General features: G+C 44.0%; 1 protein-coding gene across 2 annotated transcripts in view; it reads right to left on the minus strand.

The window, feature by feature from the left end:
* MRPS27 (mitochondrial ribosomal protein S27) overlaps window positions 1–16,933 on the minus strand; it is an 89,208-nt gene that overhangs the window by 60,775 nt on the left and 11,500 nt on the right. Inside the window, exons 1-3 of one of the 2 annotated variants that reach the window (XM_075932242.1) lie at window positions 8,852–8,915; window positions 6,298–6,368; window positions 1,706–1,764 (exon numbers count right to left, since the gene is read on the minus strand). In XM_075932242.1, coding sequence (XP_075788357.1) covers window positions 1,706–1,764; window positions 6,298–6,351 — 113 coding nt within the window. In that variant the 5' untranslated portion in view covers window positions 6,352–6,368; window positions 8,852–8,915. Of the gene's footprint in view, window positions 1–1,705; window positions 1,765–6,297; window positions 6,369–8,851; window positions 8,916–16,933 lie in introns of those variants that run through there. The other variant, XM_006124359.3, reaches the window with a different exon arrangement.

A 16,933-nucleotide genomic window follows, 5' to 3' on the forward strand; every position in this document is an offset into this window, starting at 1 on the left:
CTTCCTAATCCGAGCTGTACTCCTCATTCCACGAGGAGTACAGCTAGTTCGGATTAGAAGTCTAATCCGAACTAGCTACTCTGTGCCGCGTGTAGCCGCGCGGCACGGGGTTCGAGCTAGCCGGGATTTAAAAATGGCGGCGCCCAGCTTATGCAAATGAAGCCCGGGAAATTCAAATCCCGGGCTTCATTTGCAAGTGCGGTATGCCTACATTACCCTCCTAGTTCGAATTAGGAGGGTAGTGTAGACATACCCTTACATCCCTATAACTCTCACACTTACACGCAGACACCCCTCTGACCCTGCTGCTGCCTCAGGGGGAAGGGAACAAAGGGACAGGTTGCTCTATGGAAGCCGGTGCCCGCAAGAAGCTGGCTTTTAAGTGGAACTGTGCCAAACAAAGTGGAATTCTTTGAGTGGAATACCTCTCAGAAGAGTGCAACTCTCTCCCTATTATACTACAGGTTGAACCTCTCTACTCTGGCACTCTTTTGTCAGCAACATCCATGGTCCAGCATAATTTTAGTTAGCCAGATGTCCACTTATCATGGGTGTGGCCAAGTTTCCCCAGTGTTCTGCGCTCTTATTTAGCTCTAACTTACCCCTAAATGTCTTCTAAGATCCCAGTACTGAGTGGGGAAAGTACCACTTCTATAAAGAAAAGAGCTTCTAAGTATCCACTTCAATTCAAAGATTAATTTGGGCAAAAATATGCTTATTTGTGAAGTGGAAAGAGTTGGTAATGCTGCTAAACAACATTGGCTTCCCATGGTTCTGCAAATTCTATGGTTCAGCACTGACCAGGTCCTGAGGGTGCTGGACTAAAGAGGTTCAACTTATACAACTTACTTGCTAAAATGACCACTAGTACTTCCAGATATATAATTACCAGTCAGGGTAAAGGGACATGCAGTATGAACCTACGTATTCACAAGAATCTCTCCTCTCTAATTTTGAAAATATAAGTCTCATCAGACTATATATATTGCAATGCATACAGAGTACTGACTATTTCAGTGATCATTCAGATTTACTTCCCTCTCATCAAAGATCAAGATGGATGGCCAAACATAACATAAGGATAAAATCTGCTTATTAGACAGATTTCTCTAGAACTAGCGAAGTAGTATGTTATAGTGAACACGCAAGTGAAAAAGTATAAATCAATCACACAGCTTATTCAGAACAATGAAAGTTGAAAGAAATACGAGGAGTAACGGTAGTTCGAACTAGGAAGCCTAGTTTGAACTACCTAGTTCGTGCCGCGTGTAGCCGCGCGGCACGGGGTTCGAACCAGCCAGGATTTTAAAATGGCGGCGCCCGGCTTATGCAAATGAAGCCCGGGAAATTCAAATCCCGGGCTTCATTTGCAATTGCGGTATGCCTACATTACCCTCCTATTTTGAAATAGGAGGGTAGTGTAGACATACCCTAACTTAAGGCATAACCGGGGTACATATTAATTGCTCAATTGCACAAAATCAGCATGCTTGATCAGCGCGAAAGCCACAGGAGAGGAAGCAGAGTAACCATACTAGCACCAACAATAACAAGATGTCTCACAAGTTAAGAACAGATATGTACTTTAAATCACAGAACTCCAAGACAATGAGTGGGAAAGTACCATTCCTGTAAAGAAAAGGATTTTGTTCCTGTAAAATATCCACTTTGATTCAAAGATTAGGTTGGGCAAAAAGATGCTTACTTGTAAAGGTAATACTCAGCTTGATCTAACTCTTCTCGTGAAGAAATGTTGTCAATAAACTGATTTAAAAATAAAAAGAAATATTTTAGTACACAGAAATCATAATGCATATTAGAACATTAAGACATTCATTTTGGTTCACATTTATTTGTCTAACCACACCAAAAATCTTAACTTTGTTAAACAGTGATAGAAATGTAGCCGTATTAGTCTGGTGTAGCTGAAACAAAATACAGGACTATGTAGCACTTTAAAGACTAACAAGATGGTTTATTAGATGATGAGCTTTCGTGGGCCAGACCCACGAAAGCTCATCATCTAATAAACCATCTTGTTAGTCTTTAAAGTGCTACATAGTCCTGTATTTTGTTTTAATTTTGTTAAATAACTGACTTCATTTTTACAATGTTTTCTCAAATGAAAACAAGCAAAAAAACATCGAGAACATGCTGTATAATTTGAAGAATCACCAATTGGGCTGTATGAGATCCAGAGACATAAAAACTAAGGATGGTGTGGTGGTTAGGGCTTGGACCAGGAATTAAGAGATTTGAATTCCATTCCTAGCTCCATCCTCTGACTTGCGTCAAATCCTTTAACCTCTCTGTGCTTCCATTACCTAGCTTAAAAATCATCCTTTTCTTCCCGTTTTGTCTTGTCTATTTATATTGTAAGATCTTCAGCACAGGTGTTATCTCTTGCTATGTGTATATACAGTGCCAAAACAACAAGATCCCAGCTAGTCTCTAGGCATGTACAGTAAACTTCCGATAATCCGATACCTTTAGGACCCAGGGGGTGCCAGATTATCAGATTTGCCAGGCTATCGGAAGGGGGGGCTATAAGGGGTCTGGGGTGGGAAGGGAGGCTACCCCAGACCCCTCATAGCCCCCCCTTCCGATAGTCCGGCTCTGCCCCAGGCGTCCCTGATTCAGCCGCTGCTGGTCAGTGTCAGCAGCGGCTGAATCGGGGACGCCTGCAGCAGAGCAGCTGGAGTGCTGCCGGGTTGGTCCGGTAGCGCCTACCCTTGGTGCAGTGAGACCAACCCGGCAGCACCCCAGCTGCTCTTGGGGACGCCTGGGGCAGAGCAGCTGGGGTGCTGCTGGGTTGGTCCCGCAGCGCCGCTCCTCGGCGCTACTGGACCAACCCGGCAGCACCCCAGCTGCTCTGCCCCAGGTGTCCCCACGTCAGCCGCTGCTGATTCTAATCAGCGGCTGACTCCAGGAAGCCCCAGGCAGAGCTGCTCTGCCCCGGGCTTCCTGGAGTCAGCCACTGGTCAGTTTCCGCAGCGGCTGAATCAGGATGCCTGGGACAGAGCAGCTGGGGGGCTGCCAGGTTGGTCCCACAGTGCCAAGGAGCAGCGCTACTGGACCAACCCGGCAGCACCCCAGCTGCTCTACCCAAGGTGTCCCCAAGTCAGCTGCTGCTGATACTGATCAGCGGCTGACTCCAGGAAGCCCGAGGCAGAGTTGCTCTGCCCCGGGGTTCCTGGAGTCAGCCGCTGGTCAGTTTCAACAGCTTCTGAATCCAGATGCCTGGGACAGAGCAGCTGGGGCGCTGCTGGGTTGGTCTGGTAGCGCCAACCCTTGGCGCTGCCAAACCAACCCAGCAGCACCGCAGCTGCTCTGTCCCAGGTGTCCCCAAGTCAGCCGCTGCTGAAACTGATCAGGGGCTGATTCCAGGAAGCCCGGGGCACAGCAGCTCTGCCTCGGGCTTGCTGGAGTCAGCCGCTGGTCAGTTTCAGCAGCGGCTGAATCGGGGACAGCTGGGGTGCTGCCGGGTTAGTCCCGCAGCCTCGAGGGGCAGCGCTATGGGACCTACCCGTCAGCACTCCAGCTGCTCTGCCCCCGGCTTCCCCAATTCAGCCGCTGGTCAGTTTTAGCAACGGCTGAATCGGGGAAGCCGGGGGCAGAGCAGCTCCAATGGTCTGGCTGCCCAGATCACTTCCGGGTTCCTGATGGTGCCGGACCATCAGGAGTGCCGGACCAACAGATGCCGGACCATCGGTGTTTTACTGTAATACTAAAAAGAAAGCAGGGGTAATAGGGTCGATTCTGCTCTTATTTACACCAGTGTAACTCCATGGAGCTACCGCTGATCTTTTCCAATGGAAAGTTCTCTCTAATTTAGACAACATTACAAAAAAATCTTAAATTAAAAACAGACATCAGGAGAGGAGAACAGGAGGAGTTATGGGAATCTGCTAGATTGTTTTTATTCCTCAACCTTCAGTAATTATCGCCGAACTCTCACAAGTTTTATATTCAGTCAGAAAGCTACAATTCAACCCAAAATGTGTTATCTCTCCTTCTCTCTTTTTTAAGCAAAGCTTTCTGATCCAAAAGCCACTAAGGTCAATGTGAGCCTTTTCACTGATGTCTTCAAGAGGCTTTGGACCAAGACCATACTGTCCTGCAAAACTGTTTACAGTTTCTCCCAGTGGAAGCAGTTACAAACTAGATGACTTACCAGAATTGAGGCCACAAAAAGTGTTTACTAACTGCATGAAGTGTTTTTTTCCTGAATGAAAGGGTCTGACAACTCCACTGGTAACTCCAGTGATTGTTGAAGGGTGTGAATAGTACTGCTGAGTTTCCAATACATCAAATCAGCTATTTCTCTTTCTTGGCGTAGTTCTGTGGTTTGAAATTCTTTTAAAAGCAAGCATCATATGTGCAACACTTACTAGCACAATCTAGAAAATAAATCACAATCCACTCCCCTACCAAAAAAGGAAGGCGAGTATAATAGGCTAAGATTTATAATATAATATTTATAATGCGCTGAAGCCTAGAACTTTAACAGGGTTCAAAAAAGAACTAGATAAATTCATGGAGATTAGGTCCATCAATGGCTATTAGCCAGGACGGATAGGAATGGTATCCCTAGCCTCTGTTTCTCTGGAAGTGGAAGACAGCGAGGGATCAAGTGAGAATTACCTGTTGTTATCCCTCCCTCTGGGGCATCTGGTATTGGCCACTATCGGCAGACAGGATACTGGGCTAGATGGACCTTTGGTTTGACACAGCATGGCTGTTCTTATGTTCTTATAAGAACCACTTATTGGCTAAATTTAACCCAAATCAACATTCTGTCAAGTTCTGCTGAAGTGAGGGAGAAAATTGCAGTGGTAGAAAGTGGCCAAAATCCCCACTCTGGCGGGAGGCCTAAAGAGGGAGGAGAATGGATGGCCAGGCAGTGTATTTCCCTGAAGTTGCCTAGACAAATGGGATTCCTATAGAGCAGCAAGTCTCATCCAGGGACACACGTACCCCAAGAGTATGCAGGGGGTACATCAACTCATCAAGATTATTTGCCTAGTTTTACAACAGGCTACATAATAAGCACTAGCAAAGTCAGTACAAATTAAAATTTCATACAACGACTTTATACTACTGTATATGCTATGCACGGAAGTAGAACAATATTAATATTCAAACTAATTTATTTTGTAATTATAGGGGGGAAATAAGAATGTAAGCAATTTTTCAGTGTGCTGTCCTTTGTGTCTGATTCTGTAAGCAAGTAATTTTTAAGTGAAGTAACTTGGGGGTATGCATGATGAATCAGACTCCTGAAAGGGATACAGTAGTCTGGAAAGGTTGAGAGCCACTGCTATGGAGCACCTAGTGCAGGGGTGGCCACATGTGGCTCTTCAGAAATTAATATGCAGCTCCTTACATAGGTACCAGATCCAGGGCTGGAACTACCTGTGCCAACTTTCCACTGAGCCGGAGGGTGCTCACTGTTCAACCTCCAGCTCTGCCCTAGGCACTGTCCCTTTTACTCTTCCCCTCTAGGATTCTACCACTTCTTACCCTCACCACTCAGCCTGTCACGCCTATGCTTCCCCCCTCCAGTGTCTCCCACTGAGAGAGAGCTGATCACGGTGGGCAGGAGGAAAAGGAGAAGGAGGCACTGACTGGTGGGGCTGCCAGTGGGCAGGATGTGCTGAGAGTGATGGTGGGGAGATGATCGGGCTGGTGACATAGAACTGTTGCTCTTTGGCAATGTGCATCGGTCAATTCTGGCTCCTTCTCAGGTTTAGGTTGGCCACCTCATACCTAGTGGATTTTAAAGCCGCTGCTGTCACAAACAGAAACCACAAAAGGGTGGGCAACAGCAGCTTTGCCAGCACTCAATAGGGATGGATGGGTCTTTTTATGTTTGGTGCACAGCCCAGGCTGGTGCAGGGGATTTTAAGTTATACTCTTCTGTGCCAGTTTCAGTGAATCTAATCTAATATGTATATATTATATATACATATATGATCTGTACTCTATGTGATCTGTACTGTATAGAGCATCTAAGGACTCAATAATGGGTCAGGACCTACTGTGGTAGGCACTGTATAAACACATCATAAAAACATAGTCTTTGTGCTGAAAAGCTTACGCTCCAAGTACAAGAATCAGTGAAAGCAGGTGGCTATAGCAGAGTTTTATACAGCTTATGATTCAATTTAGCAATATAACAACACTTGTATAGTTGGACTCTGAGCACAGATAAGAAATCAAGTGAACTCATAAGGGATAAGTTAAGTATTCTCATGTCACACTCCACTATTAACAAAGGTGAGTTTTCTTTCTTACCCGTGATATTGTCAAAGAGCTGACGGGAAGATTTCTTTCGTAGGTTCTGTCCATTAATGTGGCCAATTCAGCTGTAGAAACACAAATAAAATTATTTCCCACCAACCAAAGTTACTGAGAGAAACTGACAGTAAAAGATTAACTCTTTTGCAAACTGGAACAAGGCCTACTGTCATGACATTGAATATCAGTTCTTAGCAATGTATTTTATTTTCATTTGGAGTTAGATGGAAATACATGGAGGATTTTTTCAAAATGTTTGATATTGGGAAAACTTATTAATCATAAAGCAACAGGTGAAATTAATAAGTGCCTAAACAAGCTGGACAGATGCCTTGAAAGTTCATTGTTGGTTTCAAGTTTGGTGTTTACTGGACAATGCTTCTGTTTTTGTTTTTTCTTATCATACATATAGTAGCCCAGTGTCTGTGCGTCTGTAATGCTGATGTACACGGCCATGCCCCCTGGCCGTGTACGTCAGCTACCTGCCCCCCTTCCCCTGTGGCGCTCTGCACTGCTCAGCTGGGCCCCAGCCAGAGGGAAAGGGGGGGGGCGGGGCGCTGACGTACATGGCCAAGGGGCGTGGCCATGTATGTCACCGCCCCCCTTTCTCCTCCTGCCGTGGTGCTGAGTGTTGTGCCCCTCGGCCGGGCCCTGGTGGAGGAGGAAAAGGAGGGGGTGGTGACGTACACGGCCCTGCCCCCGGCTATGTACGTCAGTGCCCCACCCTCTTCCCCTCCCTCCGTGGCGGCTGGGCTGAGTGTTGCGCGCTCATTCAGGCCTCCACGGGAGAGGAGGGCGGGGTGGTGACGTACACGGCCAGGAGCGCTCAACTGAGTGCTGCGCCCCTCCGCCGGGCCACTAATTTGCTTTTAGTAGCGCCTGATCAGAGGCATTTGCTGGTCTCTTCTGTTAAGCATGTCACATAAACTGCAACTATGAGATCCTTTCCCTATGATAACAGAACAAATATTTCCAATAAAATATGTTATGTTAATGTAATTTACGTAGTTCATTTACCACACCTTTTGTTATTAAGAAATGAGTTAAATGTAAATGTGTTTTATAAGCACATCACTAACTATGTTAATTTCTTAAAGTAATATATAAGAGAAAAGTATTTCCAATAAAATATGCTATGTTAATGTCATTGACGTAGTTCATTCATCACACCTTTTACTATACTTTACCCGGGCAACGCCGGGTATTTCTGCTAGTTTTAGAATAAAATAAAAACCACAGAACCAACCAACACAGTGATTGAAGCCCAAGAAGAAAAACATCAAATCACAAATGGATGTTAACATCTCATAAGCCTGTTCCAATAATGCCCAACATGGTACAGATTGAACCTTTCTAGTCTGGCACCCTCAGCACCTGACTGGTGCCGAACCAGAGAATTTGCGGAACCACCGGAGGTCAGTATTGTCTATCAGCATCATCAACACTTCCACTCTTATTAGGCTCTAAGATGACATTTCAGGATATATTAGAGCTAAATAACATTACAGAACACTGAGAGAGAGGAAATCCCTATGGAATTCTTCAAGAATCTCCTTCCCGTGGGTCCATATGATGAAAATGACATCAATGTAGCATAAGAAGAGTAAGGTTAGCGGACGAGAGCTGAGGAAACGCTGTTCAAGGTCAGCCATAAAAATATTGGCATATTGTGTAGCCATGTGGATGTCCCTAACTGCGTCGCTGACTTAAAGATATAAATTGTCTCCAAATTGGAAATAGTTGTAGGTGAGGACAAAATCACAGGTGTGCAGTGGCATCATCACGGATAGCGTTCCTGACAGCCTGTAATCTGTCTTCCATGAGAAAGTCAGTGGTGTCTCGAAGATAGTTAGGAGTGTTGGTAGCCTGATGAGAGCGTCAATATAACTAGACAAGCCTGCTGTGTGTGTGCCTATGCTTCAAATGATGGGTCGTCTGGAATTTTCAGGTTTGTGTATCTTGGTAGCAGATAGAAAATTCCTGGTCAGGGATTTGGGGAAGTGTTTATGTAGATTTGGTCCTGACTCGTAGCAAGAAGTTTCATGAGCAGATGGTTTAGGGTTTTTTGGTATTCTTTAGTGGAATCAGAGGAGAGAAACCTGTAGAACAGGGGTGGACAAAAGGGCCTCAGTGGGCCGGATCCAGCCCCCCAAGCCCTGACTGGCCTACGGGCAGAAGGGGGAGTGCACAAAGTCTCCTCCTATTGCCAGGGGCATCGGTGCCTAGAGGGAATCTTTGGGGGAGGCAAAGGTGCTCCCCTACCCCCAGACTAATCATGGACTGTGGGTGGGGAAGCAGGAAAATATCCTGGCCCCGACCCTTCCACTTCAGGCCCTGCCCCTTCAGGAGAGGCCCAGGACCACTTAAAAAATTTCTGAAGTGGCCCCCGGCAAAAAATTATTGCCCACCCCTACTGTAGAATCTGGTATTAGTGAGTTATCTGGCAGCCTGCTGTTCATAATCTGTTCTGTTCATGATGACTACAGCACCCCCTTTGACAGCCTCTTTGATTATGAGGAAATGCTCTTCTGTGCCCAGGAAGAGACCCCACCTCTGCCCGATGCTGGATGGCTGAGATGTAGGGCAGGACATGCCTCTCCCAACTGCTGCAGCGAGAGCAATGTACCCCAGCTCTGGCCTCCAGAGATGCTGCAGCCTGGCAGCCAGAGGTCCGCAGCCCACTGCAGCTGGCAACCACCACTCTACACAACAGATAACAGTTGGAAAGGACTGTTGATTCTTCGCAACAGTGATAAAATTCAAACAGTGGAATGAATTACTCTCCAGGGCCAACAGATATAGCAGCAACAGCAAACTGACAGCAATTACCAGAAGACTAATTGCAGAAAGGTGCCCACCTGAGCATGTTAAGCGGAGACTATCTAGAGTTTTTAATCTACAGTGAAAAGAACAGGAAATATTCAAAAAGAATCTCTTCAGTATTTAAACAAAACCACAATATAGTTCTATGATGAATGAATGTACAGCTTGAGAAATACATTTGTAGCAGCCTCTTTCAGAATTCATTGACTTTTGAGGATCTAATACATTTCTATCTCTAGCTGAAAGGTGATGCCTAGGACAACTTTGAGTGTTGATGTTCAGTCCTGAAAGGCACTCACACAACTCCTACTGAAGTATTTGAGAAAGACACATATGACCTGTAGGATTAGTCATTTCATCAGTGAGTGAAGTTGGAAATCTGTCAGCACTTCATCACGGAAAGAAACATGCACCACTGACACTGCTTCCTCAGTCCCAGTATAAAAATCACACTAAAATCAAAGCTTTAAGTATAGGAAAGAAAAATCATTTAACGATATTGTTCAGCCAAACTACGGCTTCTACTGTAGCTACTAGAGAAGAATGAATAATTTGCACTAAACATATTCCAAGTTCACTTTGGTGTGAACAGAGAGACGAATGTTTATTTTCTGAATTTCATTATTTTAAATTGTTCAATAGTGAAGTGGGTTGCTATTTAACAAAATATTAGCTGTGCTGTAAATTATGAATGTATTGTGTGTAAGTGTGGAAAGCTGGTAAATTGGCTCAAATAATGTCAGTTCACCTATCTGATCACAGTCAAGTACTCCAGCAAGAATGCCCCAGAAGTAGGGGGTGGACTGCTTTACAGACTGCATTATTGTGCCATTCTTTAGAACATCATTTCATTGTGATTTTTATTTTTCTAAGTAACTTGTTTTGTGTAATTAGGCATAAGTATCTAAGGCTAATCTTCAAAAACTAATGAATTCTGAAAGAGGCCATGTCTTAATCTTTCATTAATGAAATAACAGATTAGTGCTTAAAGCATTTTACTTTTCTACACTGTTTGCAGGATCTACACTGGGGACCACTCCAACCCGGCCAGAGCAGTCCCCTGCACTAGGGCTGGCTCTGCCAGCTCCCATGTGGGGATTGGCGCTGCCGTTGGCTCCTGGCTCCTCGTCTCCATTGGAACAGCCTCTACCCGCAGAGCACCAGAGCTGCCCTGCCTGCTGCTCCAGCTCCCACCAGTTACTGGTTAACTAGAATCAGTAAGCATCACCTGTTTAATCTTTCACATCCCTAGTGTTTACATGGCCAAAGTGAATGTGTATTTAAATTCTAATACATATCCACAGAAAATGTGGTAATTATCAAATAGTAGACTAATATGATCAACTCTCACATATGTATGCATACTAGGTTAATTTTTACTGAATTATTATCTTTCATAAAAAAGGTAATTTTCTTCAGACTATAAAAGATTTGACATGTATTTTTAAAAAAGAGGGGGGTAACTTAAATTCAAGACATCATCTTCCTCTCTCAGTCATGGGAATAATAGGCTTTAGGATTTCTGATCATTTATTTTTAAATCTGTTCCTGGAAACTAAAATTTCTGCTCCCTACAATTAGGTGGCTCGGGATGTACTAATGAAAGAAAGTCTGTCATCTCCCAAGTTACTGATTTGAAATTTAACTCAGGTCAGAAGTGGCTAACTTCAGATTGCTGTTTGGTGGCCTGGAACATGAATGCATTTCAGTTCAATTCCTCAGTAGACGTCATTCTATCACACAAACCAATCTGACAATTGACATCCTTATGACAAAACATGGACGTGGTATGCAGACTGCACTGTCCAATCTCATAAAGGTGGTTCATCAAGAACAAGGTTGAAGCCCAGTGATGAGGCAATTCTGAGACCTACGGCATACTTGTACTGTGAGTGGGGACATACTTCAGTACAGAACTATCAAGTGCTAATTCAGTTTTTATAAAAACAAAATGCTTGGGAGGGAAAAATCCTGCCCCGTGTTGGGAGATTTAATAATGGCTGGAATCAAGAGCTTATCCTATGCCTTTAGTGTGTGAAAGGAGAAAGAATTATACTGTAAGAGAAAGATGAATTATGCTGTAATAATTGAATAAGTTGAAGGAATACTGTTTGTCTCTAAACAGGAAGAAGAAAAGTATGTTAATGTTGTTTGTAGGTATGCAGATTCCAGAGTGCTAGCCAGAGTTAACAGGAAAAGGAACATTAGGTGTTAGGCAGAAAACAATTGAGATAAACAGGGAGATAGGGACAGGAGATTGCTGTGTGCTTGATGTTGAAATGAAGATACTTGACTAGTCTCACACTAATTGTGTGAAGTTTTGCCCCTCTTTTTAATCCTGTTAACTTGGCTTTCTTTTGACTGTATAATCGAGGGGTTTGAACCTTGTATAGGGCTCACATTTTCTGGGTTAATTTGGCAGAGCAGCTTTGCTGAATAAACAGAGCGGTCTGACAAATCTGTGAGTCCTGTCTGACTTTGACAAGTGCTACAGTACTTCAGATATCAGAAGGGTAGCTGTGTTAGTCTGAATCTGCAAAAACAAGAAGTCCTGTGGCACCTTATAGACAAATAGATTTATCGGAGCATAAGCTTTTGTGGGCAAAGACCCACTTCATCAGATGCATGTAGTGGAAATTCCAGAGGCAAGTATAAATACACAGGCATAAGAAAAGAGTTCCAATCAAGACTAAAGTTAGAGATTGTCTTTAACCTTAGTCTTGATTGGAACTCTTTTCTTATGCCTGTGTATTTATACCTGCCTCTGGAATTTCCACTACATGCATCTGACGAAGTGGGTCTTTGCCCAGAAAGTTTATGCTCCAGTTCTTCAAATGTCTCACTGCTCACAACTACTAAATTGCAAATGAGACGCAGCACACATACCTGGCCCTGGCCTCCATGTTACTAGGAGCCATCAGCAAAGAACTAATTTTTATAACAACAAAGGTCTTGAATGAGAATCATTGATGTCTACAATGAGAGCACTGCCATCTATTGTTCTGATAGGACTGTTTAGATTACTAAAATGCCAATTCTTTCGCAAGGAAAAAGAAAACTTATTTTGCTGCCCATTAGTGCTGTAAATGTTCCCTCTAATATCTGCCATTCATGCATGGAACAAATTTTGTTATATGCACTGAGGCATGTGTAGATGTGCATCACCAGTAGAAACACATACTGCTAGCTGTCTGCACTCTGCTAATCAATTGGGCAGCATTTTAATCTCTCCTGGGTGGCTGCCCAAACACTCAGTTTACAAAGAATACTGGTCCTGTCTTGACTTCCCATCAATCAGTTAACTTCATCTTTGTTGTTAGAGCACATAATATTCTAGAGAACATAGATCCATCCAGTCCTCCTATTTTCTGAACATCTAATTTTCAGAAGAGAGCCAATTATATTAAACTGATTTTCCCCCATCGGTATGCTATTTGAAAACCATAAGCAATGCATCTCACAATCTCACCTTTTAAAAACCACTGTTCTTTACCTTCTAATCCACATCCAAAACTAACCAATATTCTCCTCTGCATCCTTTCCAATACCTGGCACTCTCAATCCTACCACTCCAAGAACATTAAGTTTAGGCTATAATCATAGAATCATAGGATTGGAAGAGACCTCAGAAGGTCACTGAGTCCAACCCCTTGCCCAAAGCAGGGCCAACCCCAACTAAATCATCCCAGCCAAGGCTTCGTCAAGTTGGGAGTTAAAAACCACTAGGGATAGGAGATTCCACCACCTCCCTAGGCAACCTATTCCAGTGCTTCACCACCCTCCTATTAAAGTAGTTTTTCCTAATATCCAACCTAGACCGTCCCCACTGCAACTTGAGACCATTGCTCCTCATTCTGTCATCTGTCATCACTGAGAACAGCCTCTCTCCATCCTCTTTGGAATCCCCCTTCAGGTAGTTAAAGACTGCGATCAAATCCCTCCTCAATCGTCTCTTCTGTAGACTAAATAAGCCCAAATCCCTCAGCCTCTTCTCATAAGTCATGTGCTCTAGCCCCCTAATAATTTTTGTTGCCCTTCGCTGGACCTTCTCCAATGCGTCCACATCCTTCCTGTAGTGGGGGGTTCAAACCTGGACGCAATACTTCAGGTGTGGCCTCACCTATACCGAATAAAGGGGAATAATCACTTCTTTAGATCTGCTGACAATGCTCCTTCTAATCTAATGCACTCTAATATTCCATTTGCCTTCTTGGCTACCAGAGCACACTGTTGACTCATATCCTGCTTCTCATCCACTGCAATCCTCAGGTCCTTTTCTGTTGAACTGCTATTTAGCCAGTTGGTCCACAGCCTGTAGCAGTACTTGGGATTCTTCTGTCCCAAGTGCAGGACTCTTCACTTGTCCTTGTTCAACCTCATCGGATTTCTTTTGGCCCAATTCTCCAATTTGTCTAGGTTACTCTGGACCCTATCCCTGCCCTCCAACGTATCTATCTCTTCCCTAGCTTAGCGTCATCTGCAAACTTGCTAAGAGGTGCAATACATCCCCTTATCCAGGTCATTAATAAAGATGTTGAACAAAACCCCTATGGCACTCTGCTTCATACCGAATGCCAACCAGACATTGAGCAATTGATCGCTACCCATTGAGCTCAACAATCTAGCCAGCTTTCTATCCACCATTTATCCAATCCATACTTCCTTAACTTGTTGGCAAGAATACTGTGGGAGAACATATCAAAAGCTTTGCTAAAATCAAGGCATATCACATTCACTACCTTCCTCACATCCACAGAGCAAGTTACCTTGTCACAGAAGGGAATCAGATTGTCTAGAACGCAACCATCATTATTTTTACAGAGACAAGATTATAACAATACATTATATGCATACAACCCGTAAATGAACAAGACTGAAACACTACAAAGCCAGAGCAGTGGAATAGAACTTTTGTGTACCAATATTTCTCTCATTTCTTAATATAACATAATAGAGTACAGAACATTTAGTATGCAATATGGCAAAACGCTAAAGTTATTGTTTAAAAAAATTAGTGATTGAAGTTTGTTTCCCAGCTTTGTTTCTCTTCCTTGTGGTGAGGTCGCATCAGCATCTCAATAACATAACATCACTAGCAGTTGCCTCCCCTTGTTGTTCAACATAAGCCAGTGACGCCTCGAGAGCCTTGACCCCTTCACTATGACTAATTCTCTCCGTTTTGTCATTGTCATTTGCAGGGATTGACAAACGGCGGCGAAAACCGCTCGCTAGCCCCGCACTGCGCATGCGCGTGCCACCAGTGAACGGGGCACGCGGCTGAAATCTACTTGCCATGGGCGAGTAGATTCTATAGTTTGTCGAGCCCTGGTCATTTGTATCTTCATCTTCATTGTCATTGTCATACCGATTCACCAGAGCTATTATGTTGCGGTCAGTCAGTTCTTATTGCTCATCTTTCTCCATCCATTCCTGTATATCATCATCATTCACCTTCTCACAGCCTGGAATTTGTTACAACAAAGGTAGCAGGTTACCACAATTTTCTTGCACCATTTCTTGTGTGTTTTCGTCTTTCGGAAGTAACTTTCTCCATGATCTTGCCAGAGTTTGCGGTTCAATCTCTTCCCATGAGTGTACGATCCAATAAATAACATATTTTATATTCACTGTCCTTAGCTTATCTAGCATACCATTTCCATCGTCTATCGCCTCAATGAGCACAGTTAAAAGCTTATGATGATATTTTTTCTTTAACGCTTCAAGTACATCCTGGTCCATAGGCTGACACAACAAGGTGATATTAGGAGGAAGAAAAATCACTCTAATGTCCCCACTGATCAGTTCATCCTCATGAGGATGAGATGGCGCATTATCAATGACAAGGATTGCTTTCCTTGGTAGGTTTACCGAATTCAAAAATTGTTCTACTGAAGGAAGAAATTCATTGAAAAACCAGCCTCGGAAAATTGCTGAATCCATCCATGCATTCTTCTGATTCTTGTACGAAACTGGTAGAGCAGAGGTGCTATGTTTTTGAAAGCTCGTGGGTTTTTTGCCTTTCCAATAAATGTGAGTCTTAGTTTGTGGTTACCAGTAGCGTTAATACAGGCTAGAATCATCACTCTTTCTTTACTTCGTTTATGCCCAGGAGCTGAAGCTTCAGCCCGGGAAGCTAGAGTTTTTGAAGGCAGCATTTTATAGTTTAAGCCTATCTTATCAGTTATATATCTGCTCACATGATAATCCTTCATTTTTGATGAGACAATGAAAATTTGCTTTAAATTTCAGAAACCCTTCCTGATTTGCCTATAATTTTTCGCCACATATACTGAGCTGCCTTAACCTGTATCTTTTTTTTCCAGCAATCAAACCAGCCTATACTAGCCATGAAATCAGGTTCCCCTTCATTAAATTCCTTTTGGAAACTCAGAGCCTGTGATAGGCATGTCCTTATCCCTTTGCTGTGTGAACCATAAGAATGAAACTTCACTCACATTTTCATATTCACATTTTTTCATTGTTTTTCTGTCCTTCAGTCCTGCACCTGAAAGTCGATCAGAGCACCACTTTTCTAACTCACTTCTTTTCCTCTATTCCAGTCACCAACTGTAAGTCGCCCCACACTGAGTTCGGATGCAATTTTTAGCATGGACTCGCCTTTGTCTATTCTCTTTAATGCTTCGAGTTTTTGTTCAATGGAAAGAACCACTTTTTCTCTCACATGCCATGTTCCTCAAACAATAAAATTATATTACACTAAGGGGAAAATGCAATTGGAAAAATGAAACACAATCACAGAACAAACATAAATCAGCGGTGCAAAGGAACAAACGAAGCTACGGCCATGGCGGTATGCGACGCATGGACATATAAATAGCATGTTGAATGGCTATGTCGGATAAACCGGAAGGTCGGATAAGCGAAGGTCAGATAATCCGGACTGTACTCTAGCTCTGTTTAGCTGCTGCTTAGCTAAATGTCCCTCACCCTGCCAGTCAGCTGAGCTCCCTGCCTGTTCAGGAGCTTTGAACCTCTGAGAGGGGCTCAGTAAACATCTGCGCAGCTTACAGGCAACCTGGTGGGTCCTGAGACTACTGGGATGTGCTCTGGGTTTTTGAGTGGACTGGGGACTATGGCATTTGTCTGGAGAGTGCAGGGTTGGGGACTTGAGTCCCGCCCTCCCCTCCCCCCGCTCACCCTCGGAGCAGCCAGACAGCTAACACAGGATAAGGGAACTAAATTGTGTCACTTCCCTCCTTACTGATTTGGTAGCCGGCCTCTCTGAAATGATTGCCTGAATCTAGCCAGGAGACCGATGGTTCTCAGTGCTGGATGTTTCTAACAGCTTTTAGTCTATTCCTCTGGCCTCTGGAAGCCGACGGAAAACTGCCTTTACTTGGCAGGGACCACAGTTTCAGTGATGGGTTTTGCCTCAAGTCTACAATTATACCCACCCCTGGCTACCAAATCAGCAAGGACGGAAGTGACACAGTTTAGTTCCCAGTAGTCAATGGTTAACCTCCAGGACCCACCAGGTTTACATATGGGCCATGCTGGGGCATTGGCACAGGAAGTTTAATAGAGTTTAAAGAGAAGCTAGATAATTTCATGGAGGTTAGGTCCATAAAAGGCTATTAGCCAGGGGATAAAATGGTGTCCTTGGCCTCTGTCTGTCAGAGGCTGGAGAGGGATGGCAGGAGACAAATCGCTTGATCGTTGTCTTCGGTCCACCCTCTCTGGGGCACCTGGTGCTGGCCACTGTCGGTAGACCGGATACTGGGCTAGATGGACCTTTGGTCTGACCCAGTACGGCCGTTCTTATGAAGTTGAAGGTTCAATGAGACCACAT

This window comes from Pelodiscus sinensis, chromosome 6 (genome assembly GCF_049634645.1).
Source record: "Pelodiscus sinensis isolate JC-2024 chromosome 6, ASM4963464v1, whole genome shotgun sequence".
In the NCBI taxonomy this organism is placed as follows: Eukaryota; Metazoa; Chordata; order Testudines; family Trionychidae; genus Pelodiscus; species Pelodiscus sinensis.